The sequence below is a fragment of the Chelmon rostratus genome, chromosome 10, assembly GCF_017976325.1.
Source record: "Chelmon rostratus isolate fCheRos1 chromosome 10, fCheRos1.pri, whole genome shotgun sequence".
NCBI lineage: Eukaryota > Metazoa > Chordata > Actinopteri > Chaetodontiformes > Chaetodontidae > Chelmon > Chelmon rostratus.
Genome location: NC_055667.1, coordinates 5,177,356 through 5,200,993, shown reverse-complemented (window position 1 = coordinate 5,200,993; position 23,638 = coordinate 5,177,356). Strand labels below are relative to the sequence as shown.

Genomic DNA, 23,638 nt, shown 5'->3' with positions numbered 1-23,638 from the left:
AGTCCTCAAGAGACATTTTTTCAGATGTGAGGACATTTCGTCTGACCTTCACTTTTCCAAAATGCTTTTGCTTTTTTTTTTAGTGTTAAGACTTTGGGTTGTGAAGTGAAGGGTCAGAGGCTAGTCTATGTATTATCTCACTGAGGGTCCTCACAATGATGGCAATATATATGTATCTGTAAGGGAGTGAGAGAGGGAAGAAGTCCATAACGTCATCTACAGGAAGCACACACATTACAGTCTGCAGCCGCAACAGATGATGTGTGTATGGTATCGAGGTGGTATGATCATAGAAAGTAGCATTGTGAAAAACAGAAGACAATATAAAGAGAAACGTTTGAGCCCACTGTTTCTATAATATTTACATTATCAATGGCACAGACTCTACACTGGTGCCATGTGTAGCACAAATATTATACACAGCATCAGAAAGCTGGTTTACTGCTGTAGTGGTCTGAGGTCTCTCCTTATTTGGGCATCCAGCAACTAGCTAAGCTAACACATCCTGGACCACTCTTTATAGTGAAGGACTATGTATCTTCTCATATAACACCTGGTAAGGCAAAAACAAGCAGATTATCCTAAATGTTGGCGTATCCTTTTAAAGGATCTGTTCACTCAAATCCCTGACAAACATGTTTTCTCACCTGAAAGGCATGGTTAAGTGCCAGACAGTTCATGCAGTCGGCCCCTTAAAGGCAAACGCAGAACTGATTCTCTCTGGAAATCTGGTGACAACTGCAGTGTTGACATCATGAGAATACTAACAACTGTTTCCTGTGTGTGTGTGTGTGTGTGTGTGTGTGTGTGTGTGTGTGTGTCCAGATGTCTGTAGCCTGTGGGAATGAGAGCAGTGTGCGAGTGGGACAGGAAATGATGTCACATATTCTCAAGGAGATTCTGATGGCCGTAGCCCTGCCGAGGACCACATTAAGCCCACACACACAATATATCAACGTAAATGAGAGAATGTGATATTTATGCGACAAACACGTCAACACAGACCCCCCACCTCCCACACTTCTCATTCTATCTTTTCTACATCTGTCTTTATAACCCTCACCAGCCCCCATATTGTTCCTGGAGGAGCTCTAAAGGCCACGTGAATAGAAAGACAGTCAAGTGAGGGACAGTGAGGGAAAACAGGGTGTCAGGAGGTTCATGTGTGTGTTTCAGTTTAAGTCTGTGTGTGTGTGTGTGTGTGTGTGTGTGTGTGTGTGTGTGCATTCGCATGTGAGTCGGTGATCAAATCAGGGCCTTAAAGCATCAACAGCTGTTAAGCCAATTTCTTTTGTAAAGCAGCTCAGTGCAGAGCAGCTCAACAAGTCATGGTCAAGTTGCACCGTGACGTGCAACAATCGCCTTCCAACAGTGAGGAAGACTCTCCGAAACATTGTGTAATTGACCAAAAATCATCCACAGCTGCTACATTTTGTATTTACACTAATTGAGACTGCTCAGTTGTTCGCAACCATTGTGTTTTTGTTTTTTTTTTTTAACTTCTGCGTATTTTCCAGCGGAGCTGAATCAGTGTTGAGTCACTGAGGCAGGAGTGAGTGTCTGTTTTCATAAGGCTAATGATAAAGCCACCCGAATAAACAGAGGAGTGACTGTGAGAGGCTGGCAAAAGAGAAGCTCAGCATGAGCCTAATGCATGCGCACACACACACACACACACACAAACACAGAGCATGGTGTAACTTGACCTGCCGTTTGAGTCTTTGGCCCTGGCGGCAAGAGAGGACACAATCAGCCATGTGTTGTGCGACAGCTCAGGTTCATCTTTCCGCGGTGTGGATTTTTTTTCAGTATCCTGTGTTTATGATGGCTCTTCCCTAACGCAGCCGACAGATGTAGACTTCACTCGCTCCTTTCTTAAGCTCTATTTTCTCCATCACGTCTGACCTCACTCTCCCACACTTTGTCCCAATGCTGCTATTGGCTACAAAAGCCTGAAATTAAAGTCAGTTAAAGTTCAAATCAATGACTCCGTCTTGAACACTTGAATATCTTGTTTCCCCTCTTCTATTTTCATTTGTTTCTTTGGTTTCTTTCTGTTAGTTTCTCTCTCTTTTTTTTGGCATTTCTCTCTCTCTCCTCCCCGCCTCATCCTCTCACTGTGATTGGTTGATTTGAATTTGAACAGTGACCAGTCCCCCCTTTTTTTCCCCTTTCAGGCTCAACACACACACACATACACACACACCCTCAGAGACACAGGATGTATGCTCATCGTTTTCCCTCCTTCCTTCCTTCCCTCTTCCAAAACAACCAGATGGTGAGACAGGAGCCGAGAGACAGACAGCGACAGCCGGCGGAAAGCCCTCGGAGAGTGACATCACAGTCTCCCTCTCACTCTCTCACACAGGGCATAAAGGCCTCATTGTGTCCTCTATCACATGGAAAATGTTGGAGGAACGCTGTGAATTTGGTGTAGTGCATCCATAGCCCAGGGTCAGCGTGACAAAAAAAACACACACACAGTGTGTTTGTGTGTAACCGGCCTTCATCAGGGATTCCTGAAGTGATTGGGATGACTGGTGTGTTTGCATACTGTGGAGGACACTTATAAAAGAGAGCGGCGCCTATATGCATGTACATTTATTCTATCTGTGTGTGTGAAATTGGAATGACTGGTCTGTGCATGTGTGTTAACCGAATGTCCTAATGTGGCGTTCAGTGTGATGATTAGTCCATGGTCCAAACAAATAAGAGGAAGCCTGACCTCAGCACGGTCTCATGACTTCAACAGTGCGAAGAAAATAGGTCATAAGAACAGTCTAGAATAGTATTTTTAGAAAGTTGGACTGAAAACAAGCTGTGACTGTGGACTGTTGAGATTGTGCATCTAGCAACAACAAATATTTTTACATAAACACTTCCACACAAACTGATTTTTGATTTCTGGAGGGCAGAGACTTTGAGCTGAAGCTGAATTAGCTCGGGGACAACTCATTCCAGTAATGTCACTTTCTCCATCCTGACTCTCGTATCATACACGGTATCTATTGCATGAAAGCAGCTAATCTCAACTGACACACCTTCAGAACCTCCTCGTATTCCACGCAGAGCTCCATTTAGCCACTTCAATCAGTCTCGCTCAAGCACTCAAACACTTACTTTGACGTCTTGCTCCAAGGTTCGTATCAGTTCTCCATCCACTTGCCCTGTTTGGGCCACGCGGAGAGAGCGCCGCTCCGCCTTCCTCAGCCGGTACTGCAGGATGCGGCAGGTCTTATTTGCCTAAAAAAACAGAAGTGGTGCGAGAAGGTGATGCTACGTCTCATCTGTCAGAAATGAGTGTGCTTTCAATGAGTAGGCCTGTCCGCCCACAGACGTACCTGCTCCAGCTGTTGCCGTAGTTCTTGCAGCTGGTAGACGTCGTCCTCCATGTACATGTCCCTCATCTCCAGCATCTCAGACCTCAGCTCCTCCATCTCATCCTGGAGACGGTGGAGAGGAGAAAGTCATTTTAATGTGAAACATTACGAGCCAGGTACAGGAGAGTCCTAACTGAGCATCTCTCGCTCTAACTCAAAGTGTCGACTGCATTATGTGCACACAAGCGGGTCAAAAAGGGAATCCTTTAATCTTCAGTCGCAGTCATTCTATCTTTAAGTATCTTTGTCATAAATGCAAGACAATCCTCATCATCATCAGACAATCATCTCCCATTAACCATTTTACGATCACAATCCATCCCATCAATCGCTGCTCGCTGTCACTGGCCACCACATCTTCGTCTTCATCATCCTAATTAGCAGGATCACCATTACAACAATTAGTGTCTTCTTAAAATGAACTGCTATGCAATATTCTCTCAAGTCAGATGAAAGGGGTCATCGGAAATAGAGATCTACACGTTCTAAGTAGCAGGATGGTGCACTGAGTAGTGTAATGTGATACTGTATTGATTCTCCTTTCTTTCCCTCCCATCCAGGAGGTAGTACAAGTGAGGTCAAAGGTCAGGGTCAGGTTATTAGATTACTCTAGTCCCAGCAGGGAAATTGGCTGCAGAGGAAAGGAAATTCCTACACTCTAAAAATATGAAGTAAAAACATTTAAACAGAAGTCCTCAGAAAGTATGGAACAGCATTGCAATACCAGTCAAAAATAAACTAGGTCATATGCTCAATTTACAGTAGTGTTCTTATCTACCTCTCTAATAGACTTATTCATTTCAGCCTGATGGCATGAGTTGCATCATCTCTCTGAATCATATTTAAGGTGCAGCTGTGTATGTGTGTGTGTGTGTGTGTGTGTGTGAGTGAGAGAGACAGAGATAGAGAGAGAGTTAGCCTACTTCGAGGACACAGACAAAAGGCCAGTTAATTGGGGACGGCTTGTCCAATTGGGGACAAAAGCTGTGTCCCCAGTTGGGAAAAGGCTGAGGCTGGTTAAGGTTAGGCTTAGGTTAGACTAACGAGTGGTTATGGTTAAGGTCAGGATAATTCGGACAAAAGTAAACATCCCACTAGAAGAAGTCTGGGGCGGCTGTGGGCAAGCGGGGTGCTACACAGCAGTGCTTCCAAGAGTGTGTAATGTGTGTGTTGGCAAACATTTGCGAAGCCCCCATGAAGTGTGCCAGGCTTTGAAGCCAATTTCGTGTAGCGGGCAAACCGTGATATGACAACATCACATGATGCACACAGGCCTAAAAAAAGACTTTTCCCATAGACATTGTGAAAGATTTTATTCTTTCTAGTCTTCTTATCTTTCTTACTATCTGTTCCTAACATGGGGGTTGCAATGAAAATTTCATTGACATGCTCAATGACAATAAAGGCTCTTGAATCTTGAATCTTGAAAGAAGCTGCTTTAATAAGGTGGATAAATATTTTGAGTGCCACAACCCCAACAAAGTGCCTCATTTCACTATCAGGACTTGAATATGTGGATATGTGTCCAGAAGACCCCCTGGACTAAATCACTTTGACTCCATTCAAGTTAATGGAGGGCTAAAACGCAAGCTAGCCAGCTCTGCCGGTAGGAGTCTCTGCTGCAGTATGCATTCATACCGGTAATTTCTTTACATGAGGAAGTGCTTTTTAGCTTCATGCACCTCAGCAACATTCATCGAAATGAACGGTGCCCCGCCTCTAACACTGTACCCAGTTCTAATCATGCATTCATGGTGTGTGCGTGTGTATGACGTGTAAGCAAAATAAGCAAAAGGAATATGAGCAGCTGTAGTAGTAGTGCTGTCATAATTTACTACAGTGGAGAATGTGGGTCAGGCTCTGCAGTGCTCCAAGTGTAGCAACAATGAGCTCTGGGGATGTGTGTGTGTGCGTGCGCATGCGAGAAGACAGCGAGAAATGGAGCCAGTGGGTACAGTGTCTACGCTGCTGCTACCTATAGTATAAACAATTTGTGTAAGAGTATGCATTCAGCATGCAGCAAAATGTGTGTGTGTTTGTGCGCATGCGTCTGTGTGTCTGTGTGAGTTTGTGCGTGCGTATGTGTGTGTAATCTTTTCTCGATCGAGCCAAAATAGACTGCATCTGCACGACACTGACCACTGTGCTGCAGATCTGCAACGCAGAGCAGAGAGGGGGATGGAAGGAAATGAAACAAGTAAAAATGAAATAAGGAAAGAGAAAGAAAGAGAAGGAAAGGGAAAAAGGAAGAAAGAAAGAAGGGACGAGACACACAAAGAAATAAAAAACAGAAGGAAAGGAAAGAGAGAAAGAAAGGGACAGAAAAGTGGATGGAAGCAAAGGAAAAAGGAAAAGAAAAAAGAGAGATGGGGAAAAACAGAGCATGAAACAAATGTGGACAGGGAGGGAGATAAAACACGACAGCGGAGGGTGAGAATGTGAGGACATGAAACAAGGGAATCACAAGTTAATGTGGCAAGAGACTGAGAGTGTGCGAGGTGGTCCACTGACCTGCTTTTCACAGCTAACTAAAGAAGAAGACGGTTTCTGTCATGCAAGCAACCAGCCAGTCAGGAGACTGAATCAACCAATCAGATATTAGACTTTAATGAGCGAGCCCTTTCAATGTTAGATATTAGACCTCACTACTGAAGGACTGGCTGACATATATCTCTGATGCTGTAGCCTTACGTCATGTTTCTACAGCTATAAACCCCATTATATACTCTCACTGCTGTAATACCTTCACAGACTGTGCGCTTCATTGTTGCACACAGACAGAATACAGGACATTAGAATTATTACTCTGTATGCTGCAGAGTGATGAATTTGGCTCAGAAATTATTTAGAAAATGGTCACTGTCATATCTATATGATAAATAAAAAACTGGGGAAACAGCTAGCCTGGCTCTGTCAAAAGGTAACAAAATCTGTCGACCAATGGTATCAGTCTTCTCATGTAACTCTTGGCAAGAAAGCAAATACACGCATTTCCCCAGATGTCAAATGTAAAAATGTGTAAAAATATTGTGAATTGTATGAGTGGTCTACAACAGTCATCCATACAAGCTTAGCCTGTGCAGACGCTCAACTATTCTCTAAAATTGTAGTCACGGGACAGACATTCCTGACAGTTAAAGCCAGAAAGTCCCATCTTTGTGACTGTCAGGCTCAACTGTAAACATGAGGCCAGCAATGAAGACCAACATGCTGTTCATCATGTCTAAGTGGAGCATGTGGACCTGGGTGATAACTAAATAATTGTTGAGGCTCCTGCTGAGTGAGAGGTGCTTGAACAAGGTGTGTGGGTGGGAGCATAAGCCAGACAATCAATCCTGTTGTTAGCGTAAGTAGGTATGAACATTTCACACACTGAAATGTAAATTCAGAATTAGAGAGATTCCAACAGCTGCTAGCTGCCTTGATCACCTAATTACCAAAAGGGAAACAGTAGCTGCACCAACAATGAGTCAGCATATCGACATGCACTCCATGAAGCTATAGCCAAAAAACATTCGGGGCAGAAATAGCGAGAGAGATTTAGAGAGTGTGAATCTGAATCTGAATCTAGCAAAAATTAGACACAGAGCGGGAGACGGAGGGGGAGTCTGACACTTCAGAGTGTTGTTTTGATCTTCAGATTACTAACCAGGTGTTCCTCGCAGCTGCCACAACAGACACAACCAGACTCACGTCACTGCCGGGCCTCCCATGAGGCTTTGGGGTGGCTCTGTTACATGCTGTCCTATATATTCGAGCAGCAGCTACGGACTCCCATAGACACACACAAACATGCACACATGCAGACACACAGCTGCAAATATGCACCTGCTAGAATGATCTTATAATTCTTATCCAATCTGTGTGTCTGACTCTCAGCTGTGTGATGCAATCTTTGGGGTAAAGATCCACCAAGAACCAAAACGTTGTCACAGAGGATGGGGTCGTCCTCCTGTTTTGGCATGTGCCGTGGATCAATCGCCCTCGCCAATCAATCTTTGACAATTATTGGCTTGTCTGGTCAATGCCAGTTACTGCTTAGGGACATGCTAATGTAATCCATCCCCTAATCAATCACTCTCAAGGCAGGACGGCTCCGCGTATATTACAGTTCACTGCCTGCACACGAGAGAGAGCCGAGAGATTCCTTTAGCATCAGATGACATACAAGCCCAGCGTGAGTCCTTGTGACGATGCATTAGGGTCTGGTTATTGTTTTAAGTGCTGATGTTTGTCACTTTGACAGAAGAAGTGCCGATGTTGCCAATGGTCAAATGCACATGGCTACATGGTTGTGACCATTTCATGTCCTCTACACACAAATATACAAGAAATTGGAGTTCAGAGGCCATGTTTCCTTCAGTGTTTTGCTCATGTTGAGATGGCAAAGACTCCGAAACACCATTTAGACAATGACAGGGCACTCAAACTCCCTGCTAAAGCAATGCTAATCTAATATGATGGTAAAACACATGGTCATGACATAAATTGGTGTTGTCTTTGCATGCCTCTCTTTCTTCCTGGGACTACTGAGAAAGCAACCCTTAATGCAAAGCTGACTGCTGAGGAGCTGTATGGACAACACTGGCTGGCAAATTCTGTTGAAGAGCCTCCTCTCTGTCCATAACAAAAACAGCCACACTATAACAAACCCTTTGTAGGGTTTCCCGTGTCATCCCGAGGCTACAAGGCTGCATGTTTCGCTCATGTGCTCGTGAGGGTGCAGACTCTTTTATTCATAACATCACCATCCTTGTAGTGAGCAGCCTTGGATGGCATCCAAAAGCATCTCAGGAAGCAAGTCAGAGTGAACTGGCAAACGAACCCAACAGATTTATGACTTGATGATTTGTTTCTTTGTTTAAAAGCAGAATGACAATGAAAGATAATGGAGTGAATTATAAAATATATTTTGTTCATGCTATCTGTCATGAACGGGATCCCTGATGCAGAATCTGGTCTATTTGAGGTAAAACAGCCTGGGAAGCACTATGGTCAGCAACTTCCGCATTTAAATCCACACATTCATAGCTGACAATAATGAAAATACAATGGACGTACTTTGAGGTAGTCATTCTCGGATCTCAGCTCCTCTATTTCCCGGACAAACTCCTCATGCATGCCGTCCATAAACTCCTCTGTGAGGTCTGAGAAAGCCAGGGATGTGCTGGCGGGGACCCTGCTGTCAAACGAGGTGACCGAGTGCTCCTCGCCGGGAGATATGCTCCCTTCCCCGGTCTCCACGCCCAGGGAGAGCCGGTCCTTGTAGTCCCTCTCCGCGGAGGAGCAGGTGGTCTTGGCGGCGGCTTGTTGGCTAGCTCTGTCCGCCGTCGCGCCATCCCTGTGCGGCTTGTCTCCGTCCGCTCCGCCGCCCCGGCTGCTCCTCGATTCGGCGTCGCTGCTCACGGCGTCCGTGGAGAGCTTGTTTTCCTCGGAGGCGCAGTCGGATAGCTCGGAGCTGCTGTCGGTCGGGGAGAGTTTCCCGGTGGCGCAACCGGAGTCCTTGGACAAATCGTCGGATCCGATGCTGGCGTCCGACACCTTCCTCCGCCCTCCGGTGCTTTTGGCCGCCTTGGCCGCCGAGGTCTTGGACAATGCGGCTGCGGAGAAGGAGGATTTGCCCGCCGGTTTGCCACCACCGCTCTTCTCCGCTTTCCCGTCCTTCCCAGCAAGACTTCCCACCGGGCTGCGCCTGGAAATGCGGCTTCCCAAGTGGATGGCTCCCGGCTTGACGCTCAGGGTCGGGGTGCCAATCCCTCCGCGGATCTTCGTGAGCGACCACCCGGGTACATCCTTCGGTCTGGCCGGGGACGGAGCCCGGTTTATCTTCTTCTTCTCCCCCGGAGGCTGCGCGGCCAGCGTCGCAGAGAGCTCCGCGGTTTCGGGCCGGGGGTTTGACTGCTGCTGACCGGGCACCGCGTGCTGCGTCTGCCCGCTGTCCGAGCCCTCTGTCCCGCCTCCGCTTTCCATCTTCTGCCGGAGATGGAGTCTCCGTTCCTTGGGCGAGGCGAAGAAGAGGTGAGTCGGGGAGTTATGGACATCAACCTCCTTTGTTTTTGTCATTCATTCCGTTTAGGCCAAAACAAGAAGAACAGAAATGAAACCTCCTCTTTGGGGAAACAGGAGGCAGAAGTTGGAGTGTGAATAAAGAGCTGCAGAGCGACACAAAAGGAGGGATCCTCACTCCTGCTACAATGAGAGCTCCTGTACTGCAACAAGAAGCAGGAAGCAGAGTCCAGCACACACGCAAAATATAATCCCGTTTTCCACTGTGTGTACAGCAAACGTGTAAGTGATTCCGCTTTGTTCTGGTAGACAGATCCTCCTCTCCTCTCCTCTCTTCAGGATATCTGGCATTTACTGGCCGGTTCCTGCTCAGAGGAGTAGCGGCTGAGAAACACAGCGGCAGTGTGGTGGATGTGGTCCAGCCTCCGTCCCTCTCTCTCCGCCCAGATAACGGGATGTAGCCCTGGAGGACACAGAGAGAGAGAGAGAGACAGTCATTTCTGCAGCTCTCTGTCGCCACCACTGCAGGAGCAGCAGGCAACAGGAAACCAAGTGGATGCTCTGAGAGGTGCAAAGCTATTTATTAAACTAGAATATGGGATAAGAGCAATTGTATTTAAATTGTATTGTATTTAAAATGCACAGGATATTTATGTGCATGTGCACGACACTATCCCTCTTCCCAATCCTGCTGCTTGTCTGCACACTGTCGATATTTATCATGTGTGGAATTTGTAATATACAAGTTTTGTGCAGATCATTGCACAGCTTTTGTAGCCTGAGCCACTTTGCAGCCTGTGTCCCCAGAAGAGCTTTTCTTACTTGTTTTTCCCTCTTTGAAAGGTTGTGTTGCTAGTCGCTCTTGCACAGAATGAAATCCAACAAAACTCAGTTCAATTCAGCTCGCCCACCAGATCAACAGATGTGCACGCGCAACAGACAGGAAACGAGAGAAAACACTGCTGACAACAAAGCTGATGAAACAAGCGAAGGCTGCGCACTTAAAAACTCTATGTGGAATTGGTAATCAATACATAAACACAAATAATAATGGGAAAAAACACAAGCACAGGAATGAGATAATCCACCAGAATGCACATGAACCCTTAGTTTGGCAGAAGTGTCATGATGAGGCGCATGATTAAATCAGAATAATCCTGTATTTTATGTTCAATATTGAGTTGTAGGTTAAAGACACATTTGATTGGCTAATGGCTGATGGCTTGGAGTGCAGTCTTACACAGCCAAAAAATCTGTAAATAAAATATTTCATGACTCCTATTTATTTCATGATGATTTCAATCAAATGTCCAGCAACCTGATCTCTGACATGCAGTTAATGGTGTGTCTGTATGCACTACATTACATCTGCACACAGCCATTCCCATGATTGATTCGCCTTCTTGACTCCACGTGCACATGGTAACAAGGTACAGTAAGTCTCAGGTTACCTCTCTCTCAGTGTCAGATATCATTGTGAAAGAGAAGAAAGCTCGAGACTCATCAGACATGTTTTCAGGCGTAGTTACTAAAACACAGAGTGCTGCGTTATTAAGGATCTTAAATCAACAAGACATCGTAAATATGTCCGTCTGAAATGTGTATAAAGTGGTGATATCAGTCTCTCATCAACTGCTACCTTCAGCTCCTGTGAATATGAAACCCTTGATTATTCTATAGTGATTACAATAATTTCAATTGTTTCCATCATGCTAAATGTACCAGTCAAACATGTTTCTTGCTTTTATCTGCACTTGTTCCTCTTTTACTTCTCAGATTATTTTATTATCCTACACCTCTTCTTCTATTCTATCACCTGACATCTAATTAGCAGGTAAACCTCGGTGGAACCGTTGTCTGGAATGGACCCTATCAGCTCTGATGTAGCTGTGGCCAGTGGAATTTACAGGTTAAGTAGCTATTAATGTGCTTGGATTATCTTTTACACTCTATTTAGTAACACAGGAGTGGGCAGAAGCTGAGATTTGTTTCTACTGCCACATCTGTGTCTAATTTAGATGTCAGAAATGACTGTAAGAGTGTGATTTAGTATGTAGGCAGTAGGCTGCACTGAGCCCAACAACCTTCAAAATACAAGACCATATTCTCATGGAATTTGCTTTTGTTTGATAACACTGAGAGTCTGCAGCCATGCGAGCTGCTCTGTGAGGCTGTGCTTTAGCACAGTGGAGCTTTGAGCCTACAGCCCAGAGTCAGGGCACTTTGTGAAACAGGCAGGAAATGTGATCTATTAGATTTGTGTACATGAACAAGAGTGCTCCATTTTGTGCAACTGATGATGATGGACATGTCATTACTTTATTTAGTGGTAAATGTAAGTATTGAGTACTGAAACATGAATTGCAGTAAATAAGAAAAAAAACAGAAATGCCATCCTCATGGTGGCGCTACAGACAGAGTCGGGGGATCATTAGGGTTCATCCTCATCACCAGCTCTTGAGCCAAGATGCTCCTATGTATGAAACAAATGGACCATCACCATTTCATTATCACACATTACCGCTTTGGAAACGGTGCCATCGTGATGTACGGTGTATTCAATCATACTGTCGCAAAATGTTGTGTAACTACAATTCCTTCTGCAGCATGTTTCTTATTACATACTGTATACATACAGAGCAAGTAGCAGCCATGAAGTTAAAGGGTAAAAATATGTTTCTGATGTATTTTCCACAAATAACAGGGACGTTGTGCCATCTCCAGCTATTAACAGATGACTCAATTCATTATTAAAGCTAAGAAGCAGAGTGGGACCTCCTCCTCTGCTCCCACCAATTCCCTATCTCTAATAATAACCATATTCATGTTTCCCTCAATAGTCTGACTGCACATATAGACCGTTACACACAATTACATCTCATTAATACTTCCACTAATGACGCAGCAACATCTCCACTCAGGTTTACTCTCTGATCTTGATCTCTTGTCTCGGTTGTGGCTGTTTGTGGAAATGTGGCAACATCAGATTAAAGTCCCATCATAGAGCCAATGCGGGATGTCGATACAGTCTGCGGTGGCAGAATCACACTCCGTGAATGATTCATGAGCGGAAACTCTAGACGGCCAAACACAGAATTAGAGCAGTTAGAATAGATTTTACCACTCAAGGATCAGTACTAGTGAGTGGCCATTTGCTATGAACCAGCATAGAGGGTCTTGTTTCATAGTGACCATGTATACATAAACACAAATAATATGATTGCGATGTGTAACAATGACAACAGTAATTGAGGACTCATTCAGGCAAAACTGATTATGGTCCCATTATGTTCCTGGGCCACGTTAGGCAGTGGTGTAGTTTAGTCCAGATAGTTACTGGAAAGTAACTTCATGTCTGTTAAACTGGAGGACAGTGGAAATACATTCACAGTCTATCTTCAACAACATTTACTGCCATTTTTCCATTACAATAGCCACTTTCATTGTAGTGTGGTGAGTTGTGGTACAGTGTATGAGGTCAGAAAATCACCTTTGGCACAGTTTATCGAGGAGCAATTAATATACTGGCTATCCATCCTGAATCCAATCTTTGCTGGGGCCATTTCACACTAAACTGTTCATTAAAGCAAGAAACATCTTTCAGGAGGAAATCTGATGTGTTGTGTTTTTTTTCCACCAAATTTCCATTCCCTTCTCTGACTCCTCTGACATTTTTAAATCCTCTAGCAGTGATCTTACATTTATAGGGAGACACTGCCATGAGCAGGAGGGGTGAATTTGAAATCAAGCAGTCTCTAAATCATTCATGGCCAATGATCCTGCAGAGGCAGCCACAGAATTACATCTGACAGACTGTACATCGTCATGCACAACAGAAACGCTGAATGGCTGCCAACAAAAGGCTCCTATGTGTTGTCAAGTGGATCACAGATACACAATAGAAACTGATTCACTGTACTTATTTACTGCAGTTCATTACAAGATGAAGAACTTTTTCCATCTGTTTTAGTGTCAGGAATCCCTCTCATGAGAAAGATCGTCTTGTGTATGGAGGAAGTGATGCATTTTATATTTCTGGTCTGCCGATAAGAAAAAATAAGAGGCTTTTTGTAGTTAGCATACAAGCTGTTACGGCTCAGGCAATGAGGACTAGGACCCAGATGCAGAGTGGAAACGTTCAAGGTTTATTCACAAAGTACAACTAAAGACGCCAAAAACAGGAAAAAGAGTTCAATGATCAAAGTATCAACTAAAGAGTTTCAAAACACAAAACGTCCGAAGGGGAATAATACTAAGCGAGGTAACAACAAAAGATCAAGACAGAAAGTACTCGGAATAAATAACTCAGGGAAAATACGCAGAAAATACAAACAGCTGGAACGTGGCTAGAATCTTCCTCAGGAGCGAGACAATACGTGCTACATGCAGGAATAATCTGGCACCGGAGGAGTGCTTGGACTGGGCTTAAGCAGCCAGCGCTGATTGGGCTGATTACTGTCAGGTGTGGTAGTCAGCTTCGCTCCTGAGGAAGACCGGCCCCGCCCCTGCTCATGCACCTGTGGGCAGAGAGAGAGAGAGAGAGAGAGAGCACAGGATAACTGAACAGATCGTAACATGACACAAGCAGCTTGGCCGAATGGAAACAGAATCAAAGTGACAGAAGAGACAGAAAAGAAGAACAAAAATGCAAGTAAAAGATGTCACAGCGCTGTCACGGTTTGATATTTGGAGAGACATCAAGTTTAAAAATATGATTATTGTCATGCAACAAAAATGTTGTAATGCAACATTCATACACATTTTCACAGCAGATATTCTGACTTTGCAATTCAGGCTAACCACAGTGTCAGTAATAACAGTAAGCCAAGACAGTGAGGCAGCATGACCAGTACCAAGACTGAAACTGAAGCAGCTAAATGTAAGTCAGCCATCATTCATTTCATTTACACATGTGCTTTTTATACTGTAACACATCAAAAGGTCTTCTATTTTGGCAAAATCTTTTATCTTGCCTGAACCAGAATCCATTTTACATGAGGGGTCCACATCATACTGACTGTTTTGTTGCCCTTCTGTGCACAGTAATTCTATACTCAGATTACACACTCGTTAAGGATCCAATTCAACGAGGAAATTGCAATATGGAATGGAAGAATGGATCTTTGAATCATTAATGAACAGGCCATCCAATGCAGCATATAATGAGGTGGTAAAAGGCATTCATTGAATAATTAAGCAGAAACCCAAGTGCAACACAAACAGTACCCACGCTGGCCCTCACAAAGCCCTGCGCAAGTCCACCCATATTAATCACACACAAAGCACAAGGTAGTGTTTAACCAGCTCAGGTGAAATACATGTATCATACAACCATCGCTGCAATGTTAATGCCGTTTGCTCCTTGCTGGTAGCTCTTTGAAATCTGCCAAGTGACATTATTACCTCAGCCCCACTGTCATGAGGACACCTCTACGCTGACGCTTACACATTAGTACCTGCATTTTTCATGCCATTCTGTCAGCAAAATAGCAAAAATCGGTACACCTTAGAGATGGGATTTATGGCTCTTTGAGGGGAGCTGGATCTTGGTGAGCCGTTCCTTTCAAAGAGCTGTTCAAAAAACTTGCTCATTTTTATATTTATTAAGTTTTAAGAAGGCAGTCTGGCCTTAACTCGTTTTATCTTGGAAATAACCTCTGGAAGGGATGAATTTAGATATCCCACCAATATGAGTTTAAATTATTCTGAAATATTGATTATAACATTATTTGACATGTGTGGATTAGATTTTAAAGTCTGATCTGGATTAATTGTAAATATTCAACAGGGTAGCGCCATATCACTCTGCTTTGACATTGCAGTCTTCCCACTCCAAGAACGCCAGCAGCAATCACAAGCCGATTTATCAACATGAGCAGTTTTATTTGTTTAAGGGGAAGAAAATTATCCAGCATAACAAAAAAAAAAAAAAACTCAAGATTACTCAAATAGGTCAGGGTTCCACCCCTTGACCAATCGTGTGGCAGCAAATCAGGCAAGCCAATTAAGACAATCAAGGAACACCACCTGCTCCTCGTTTACTCATTCACTAGGAAACACACACACACACACACACCTAGGAGAGAGAGGAAACTGCAACAAACACAGACAAAACTAAATAATTAACCACAGGGTCATAACAATTCATATATTAAAATATACAACATAGTCCTTTATAGAAAGCAATCCATGATTTCCTGCATATGTCCCACATGTCAAACCACAGCTAAATGCAACTGGTTTAATTCTATTTTCTGGGGCTTCTAGGCAATGACGAACCAAAGTATACGAGAAACGATGAAATAAAATAGGCGCAGCAACATATGAAACTACTGCCTTCATTTTCAGTTCCATTCTGCCTGCTTACTGTAGCTCTGCTCAGCAGTCAGCTTGTCTGGATCCAGGGGGGGGCTTCAAACCAGAGATCGGCCTTTTTTCACACACACACGTTGCCTACTCTGACGGTGGGCGACTGTGTCTGCGGCAGTTTCATCAAAAATCATTTTTATCTTGCTTCGCCACATTGGTTGAATCCGCTAAAAACTGTTTCTCGATTATTCAGTCGAGCAAATTCTCTCTCACGCATTCATCGAACCGTGGTGAGATGCACAGGTTTGAAACAAGAGACTCATCTTACTTCTGCTAAATTACTTGCTTACTGAAACAGCCAGCCACCTGACCTCTCATCAAGAATGCGAGCGTAAATGAGGTGATGAATGCCGTACGAGCACCATGACGCCTCGCACTGTTGTTTCGGCCTCAATGGAGGAGCAGAGGGAGGAAACCCAGCCGACCAACCAGCAAATGCTCATTAACAATGAGCATATTTCACTAATTATCTGTGAAAAAACACCCTGATGTGCCTTTCATTGCCATCATTGGCAGTCCGGGTATTAGAGTGCATGATTTCCAGTCTGCTTTGCTGGGAGGGAAAAAAGACGAAAACTTGCTGTCCTTGCAAGTTACCATCAGTCCAGTAATTGGAAAGCAGTCGGTGTGTGTTGGTGGTTATGAAGCTGCATCAGCAGTGCGACTGCCTCGCTCTGCCTGCTGACACGAGGAGACAGATTCATCCCTTCTGTAACTGCTCTCCTTTCATTTGCTTGTTGTTGTATGTCGTTTCGCACGACACCCTCTGATTAGGATTGTTTTTTTGTAGCTGGATTTTTTTGTTATTTTAGTTCGCAAACAGGAAAAAAATCTTGGGGTTTTTTGATTGACGTGTCAGCCCAGTTTTGCAATTAACAGCCATTTACTATAATACAAGCAGCTCTCCCACCTGCTCCAAGTTGTAAAGGCAGACTAAGCAGGTGAGAAAATGTTTATACCAGGATGGAAAATTACTGTATTTTTGCTGCCTTTTCTGTCTGTTTCCTTCATTTTCTTCAACAAAAATGTTCAGAGTGCAGTTTCTAAGGGAACAGTTTGATATTTTGGGAAGTATTCTTTTTCACAGTCAAACAGAGCCAGGCTAGCTGTTTCCCCGTTTCCACTCTTTATACGCCAATAATAGTAGTAGTAATTGTAGTGGTTCAGGTCCAGAAGGAGCAGAACTCTATTGTATTTGTGCTGGTTTATTATTATTATTATTATTACTACTATTTTTTGGCCACAACAGCTCAAATTCCAATCATCGTAAATGAGCTACAAACATTAAACTCTGCCCCGTAACTGGAAATGATGCCTAAATGCTTCCCAAGAAACGAGCCCAATCAGTCAGATTAAGGCCCCAAAATTCAATTTTGAAAAGCTCACGCTCCTCACACCGGACATACGAGTCCAGCTCAAATTCAAATATTCTACAAAAAAGCCTCCTGGGCCATAAAAGTTCACTGTGATGGACTTTCTGCCATTTTGATTAAAAAAAAACACTAGATAGACAATAGAACTTGTTGTATTTTGACTCTATCAACACCAAAATGGGGACACAGCTCCACTAAGATACACATGTCTATTGTGAATGAGCAAAGATCAGTCGAAAAGCTGATCAACCAAAAAAGATTACTAGGGTTGGGGCTTCGCAGGGAAATGGCCACAACTCGTTAACGGTTTGTCCAATCATCATTAATCTGCTTCATATCTTCAGGCCATGGCTGACTTCTAAACTAAACCAAACTCCCTGGAGACACCCTGCGCTATCTCCTGAACATTCTCATCAAGTTTCGTTCCAATCCGATGAAGGAACGAAACATGGCGGAACTTGTGAGTGTGTAATTACTAAAACGCTGCAGGCTTTGTGATGATGAAATAAGTGTGTGATTGGTCTCCCTCCTTTAAACAAAATTAAACTAGCTGAAGTGACTTTCCTGACCTTTGTCAAGCCTGGAACATGCTCATTGTTGCTCGCAGCTTTAGTTTTGGTCCATTGAGCTGCTTCCTTCTGTCGATCTGCAAAAGGGCTTGAACCTGGAATCACTGCTTGTGGCCACATTTCTATTTACACTTGCAGCAAAGGCATGAGGGGGGTGTTTTCTCATCTAATCCAAGGCACGACAGCGAATAAGCTTATTTCTCAAAATGCCAAACTATTTGTTTATTTGTTGGTTTCTTCAATTTTCTGAAACACACTCAGTGTATATTTAGCACCTTAAACTAAAAACACTTCAGAGCAGTTGCAATCTATGCCACATTCATTATTACTGCATATTTCTAATCACTTTCACATGTTTTATCGCTGTGCTGTTGAAGTGGACCAAACCCCCGTGGCGCTGCCCGTGTTGTCAGCCTCAACTGATTATTTTGAATCCTTCAGCGAGAGTCAGAGAGAATTTTTTTTCCTCCTGCAAGTAAAACGAGTCTCATGTGGCTCATTTTATCTGGAATAACAAGTTCCTCCTCAGCTCTCCCTCCCTGCTGGGTACAGTAGATGGCCTATATATAATGATATCAAATCACAGACTTCCCACTGACACTGCTGGATCTCACCTGGGACTCTTCAAAAGTGTGCAGTGCATGTGTGTGTGTATGAGTCATCCTATACTGTCACCATTATTTAAGATCCTAAAATAAGGAAAAATCTGAATATCATGATTGTCGTGGCGTCAAAGGCTTCATTAGTGGACTGAAGCAGAGAAACTAGAAGGGCACTCGGTGAACGCAGACCTCCACCATGGCCAACCTCTTGTGCAACCAGTGTATATGTCTGCATATATTTTATATATGAGCATATGTATGTTGGAATTACGTCAAAATGTGGCTGTGCCTTGCTGAATTCTCATCATCTTGCATTTATTACGTACATCTATAGCGGGAAATATTTCACATACTTAACATACATTTGTGAAACCAGATAACACTTTAATATCATGTGTGTATGTACAAATACCAAACGCTTGGACTGAAATAAGATGAACATGGCAGCTTGTTATCAAAAATAGCTGTTGTGAAATTGTGTCTACACAAGAACTTCACGGTCGATATTGTAGCTTGTTCCCATGGCGCATAAAGTTGGAGCGTTTTTGTATGTTCGGTGGGGTTTACAGCAGACAATTCACATTTGGATGTGGGTTACTGCATAATTAGTAGGGCTGCAACAACAAATTGATAAAATCCATTAAAATCTATTAGTTGGCGATGCATTTCATCATGATTTGTTTGGTCTATGTTGGGACTCCTATGGTGGGGGCAGTGAGCCAGCCAATACCGCACCATGTGCAGCTCACATGATGGATTATTGGAAATCACTTCTTTTTGTCTGAGGCGTTAAAAACATGGCGGAGGAAGAGACTAATGTTACAGCCGAGCAAAACTACAGATTACAGGTTCTTTTTAAAAAACAAATGGAACTGACAGAAATACCTTCAGTCTGTTTTCACTCTGTTTTTGTGATGGAGCAATACAGCTATTTTAAAGCTAACGCTTGATAAAGCTAATGCCCCTGATCAAGCTTGATCCATCACAGAATGTAGGTATTTCTGTCCATAACGTTTCTTTTTAATTAACCTCTAATCATGTGTTTGTCCATTAAACTGGACACAATCTGCGTGAAACAGCAGACAGATAACACTACTTAGCTGAAATTAGGTCGGCGAGACACTGGGGTATAACATACCATGATGGGGTTTGTGGAGTTTTTCATTGCATTAGTCACAGACGGTCTAGACAGATACTTCAGCAATATCTGATCAATATATTGCTTACATTTCCCATTTATTCTCAGTGCATGCCTGAATCTCCTGAAATTTATTTTAATTTCAGACTTTCATTGGAGTGCCCTCGTCTGTACTTGTCAAGAAGACAAGGACTTAGTTCTCTTTTTAGAATAAAATGCTGGAAATTATCAAATTCAGCTTCTTTTTAAAAATCCGATTCATAATCAGTTAATCAGAGTAACGATCGATAGAGTAAGTAGTTGTTGGTTGCAGCCCTAATAATTAGTTGCTTGATATGTGTTTATGTTATGTTGTTACAAATGTCTAATCTATGGTGATAGATTCAAAGTAATAGCTGCAAGTTCCACGACTAACACTTGTAAAATCAGCATTAACAGTTTCACATGAGACAGTAAATAACGTACTCTGGCTTGTTTTGCGATGATCCGTGTCTTTGGGGGCGTTTCCCCAGACCTTTGCGAGTGGTTAACGGAGCAAACAACCATAACATAAACGTTAATATTCAGTACCGCATCGCTGAATGTTTGTTGTTCAATCCACAGGACAATAAAAGCTATTCGCCTGAGCAACATTCATTCCGGGGCATCTTGGTACTGAGGTCGTGGACCCAGCCGCCAACAAAAAGTTGTATGCCTCCATACTTTTAGATGCTTTCATTTGGTTTTTAGAGCAGAACGACGTCTGAATCATCAGGCAGTTGGTTCTATCTGCTGCCTCAAAAGCAGGCAAAACTTTCAGTTCAGCTGACAAATCGCTCATCTTCATAATGTAGGAGTCACATCGAACATATGTTCTGATTTTTTGTTTATATCGTTCAGTCGTAATTTCATCTAAACTAACACAGTAAAAACTTTGCTCCATCTCGTCCATCGGGGTTTTCACCTCCTGCCCTCCATCTGAATTTAATGTCATTTTAAGTGTTTAAAAACACCATAAAAAATACTACTAATAAATATGAAATATTATTTTTAATAAAAGTAAAAAATAATGTAAGTCTTTAGCCCAAAAACATCACTTGGCTATTGCATGCCATGGGAATCATTGCCATTTAAAAGCATCGTTTGCGGATCAGAACTCAACACTACATCGTACTATATCGTTCTACAATTCCAGCTGCCCGACTCCTCCCAGTATGTCGTGCATTATGTCGACTGCGTAAGTTTCAGAAACATGAAAGTACTGTAGATCATCAAGTAAACATGTTCGCTTAACTCCAAATGACGAAGGCAGTGAAGGGTCGTCAATGCAATGCTGAACATGTAATACTATGCTACGCAATGTTAAACTTGTATTATCGGCAAAAACAGTTTGAACTACAGGAATTCAACATATCCAAGAGGTGTGTGCTGTCCCACATCGTCCCGTGTCACTTGTGCAACATTTCCATACACTGATTCATCAGGGAAATGAACTTCAGTTCCATTACTCTCAAGTATTTTCAGATCACGTACAAGGGGCTCCAGTGAGGCTTTGAATCCACACTTTCTGACATTCTGACAATGAAAAAGTGACAGTAGGTGATTATTCATTAGAGCTGAGTTTATCTATCTCAGATGCTCGATCCTTTCTGGTGTCGTACCTCACTCCTCAACAGGATCTGTCACAGCCCACTTCTCTCTGAAGTGTGTTTTGCATTTTGTTTCAGTGTTCAAATTGGTAAAAGGATATTCAAGGCTTCGAAGTAATCGCCAAACTTTGCTCTTATATTTCCATCATCAGGAAGCAAGTTTACAACATCGTCTTTGACATTTGAATGCAGTTCATGCACAAGCTCCTCCATGTTTTCATCAACAGACGGGATGACACGGAGCTTTGGCATTATGCAATCAGGCAACATTTCTTGGCTGTTTTTTCTAGTCCTATCACAAAAGTGTTTGATTTTGCCACTGACAGTCTCAAATAGTTTTTTTTTTTTCAGTGTTTAACAACGTTCTTGCTCAATACTAATAATTTTTTGCCCCTAGTTACCATTCAGACCCCAAAAAAGATGAGAATATAGGGCCCAGGTTAAAAAATACCAGAATTATCCTTTAAGCTAAAGGCGTCCATATACTGACTGAATATCATAGTGTTGTCATTAAAAGTTTTTAGAAGAAAAAATAAAGGTTTGTGAGGCTCATTGTAGCGCAGCTTCATTGTCACAACAGTAGCAAACAAGAAATGGGGCAGACAGATGAGACAGCAGCATCATGTAAATGTTGCCAGCTTCTGACAAGTTAGACAACAATCTTTGTTTATATTCATCAACTCTGGTGACATTACAGCCATGCACATTGAGCTGAATGTAGTTTAAGCATTAGAGGACACAACATAACAGTACTGTAGCACTTCTAGAGGATGAAGATTATACCTGTCAAATCATTGTTTTCCCAGTTACCCCCCATAGGAACTTTAAGAAACCGCATCTCACACTTCTGAAAACTGCCCTGGTGTGTATTTTTCTTGGATGGAAGTTTTTTTTCTGTTTGATGTGATTAAAGTGAAATCACTTACATTTTACTCCTCGGCCATGAGGAGAATGTTGACAAGCTTGCAGTGTACTTCGTTATCGTTCTCCTGTCTGTCTGCAGTCTTTAAGTGTCGTCTCCCCTCGGGCTGTTTCCAGTACTTTTCAGACAAACTTTACAGGACACAAAAGTACATGCAAGTTAAACAAACTGCACAAATAAATATGGAAATGTTAAAACATGCGCCCCTGCCACCAACTTTTCTTCTTTTTCTTCCAGGATGTTATACCAAAATAAACACATAAATAAATTACACAGTCCTTATCCTTCAACCTGACTCAATTTCAATTGATCTGTTCCCCCCCCTGTGGAAATAAAGGACTGATGCTGATGAAAAACTAGAAGTGAATATTAAACTGACTCAACTGCAGGAAATCAATGCCAGTAAGAAACCCATAAAGATTACCCTCTTTGAGAAATGCTGAAAACCGAGGCTCCATCGAATGTGATTTACCTTGCTGCCGTAGTTGGCCATAAAACAAAGCAGAATTTTCTTTGCTTACAACACAACAGCAGCATTTGACAAAACAATCAAAACACACAATTGTGTCAATATTGAAAATGACAAGTTTTGTTGTTTAACTAGGCCTAAATCATCTGAAATGTTGAGCTTTTAAGCTGTTCCTGTTCCAAAAAAAAATTAAAGGATGGTTTCAACACACCTTAAATGTCCATAAGACAATGTCGACCACTTCAATTGTTTTTATGAGCTGTCTTTCCTGACATGTTTTAGTGAGGAGTGGGTCTTCAGCAGTTAAATTTAGATGATTTTCAACTGGATTATGCTAACAGCACATATATTTCCTTAGTTGGAGGAAAAGAAGAGCTGGCAGCACTACACCCCTGCTTTAAACATTGATTTTATTCCACTATAGAATGCTTGACTTAATTATGTCCCCCACTCCATATGTTTTATTTAGCTATTTTAGATAGCTAGCTTTAGCCTGAACAGAACATGTAGCGTTAGCTGAGATGGCAATTAGCCACCGCACAATTACCGTAGCAATTAGCCTGCGGAGCCATAGCTCAGGGCTAAAGCTAATGGCTGTGCATGGCAGGGTGGACTCTGATCTGCGGTGGTCTGGTCAATGCCTTCACAGTAGAAAGCACTCCACAACAACCACACAAAGAGGTGTACATTACCACAAACATTAGATAGTTAACTTACTATCGAAAACATTGGGTTTCGTCGAGATAACATTAATGTTAGCTGGGTGGACTAGAAAAAAATGCGACCTTGAAAAAGTAGCGGTTACCCATAAACACACACACACGCACATATATATATTATCGCATGCACCTGTTAACTATACATTCCTTTCACCAAAAGTCTATTTGGTTCTGTTGTTGTATCGCAAATAGATATATGGCAGAAGGAATTAGGAGGATCCAGCTATTTGAGGACTTTATCAAATAGAGTGAGAGTATTTCCCATTGTTGGAGGACAGTGAGGAGCAGGCCGGCAGTTGGGAGCAGTGTTCATCTGTCTTCTAACCCCATCTAGTGGTGAGGCGGGGGCCCTGCAGTAACAGACTGTGGAGAGTAGCAGAACAACAACAACACAGGAGGAAGAGAGGGCCTGTTTGCTGGTGAGTCTGTATGATAAGCATCAAAAACATTCGCTTGACCAGAA

The 23,638-nt window shown here is 42.8% G+C and overlaps 1 protein-coding gene across 2 annotated transcripts in view; it reads right to left on the bottom strand.

Annotated features, from left to right (window-relative positions):
* soga1 (suppressor of glucose, autophagy associated 1) overlaps nt 1–9,720 on the bottom strand; it is a 105,646-nt gene extending 95,926 nt beyond the window's left edge. For both annotated transcript variants that reach the window (XM_041945313.1, XM_041945314.1), the window contains exons 1-3: nt 8,442–9,720; nt 3,342–3,443; nt 3,121–3,243 (exon numbers count right to left, since the gene is read on the bottom strand). In XM_041945313.1, coding sequence (XP_041801247.1) covers nt 3,121–3,243; nt 3,342–3,443; nt 8,442–9,443 — 1,227 coding nt within the window. In that variant the 5' untranslated portion in view covers nt 9,444–9,720. The remainder of the gene's footprint in view (nt 1–3,120; nt 3,244–3,341; nt 3,444–8,441) is intronic.
* Nucleotides 9,721–23,638: the final 13,918 nt, after the last annotated feature.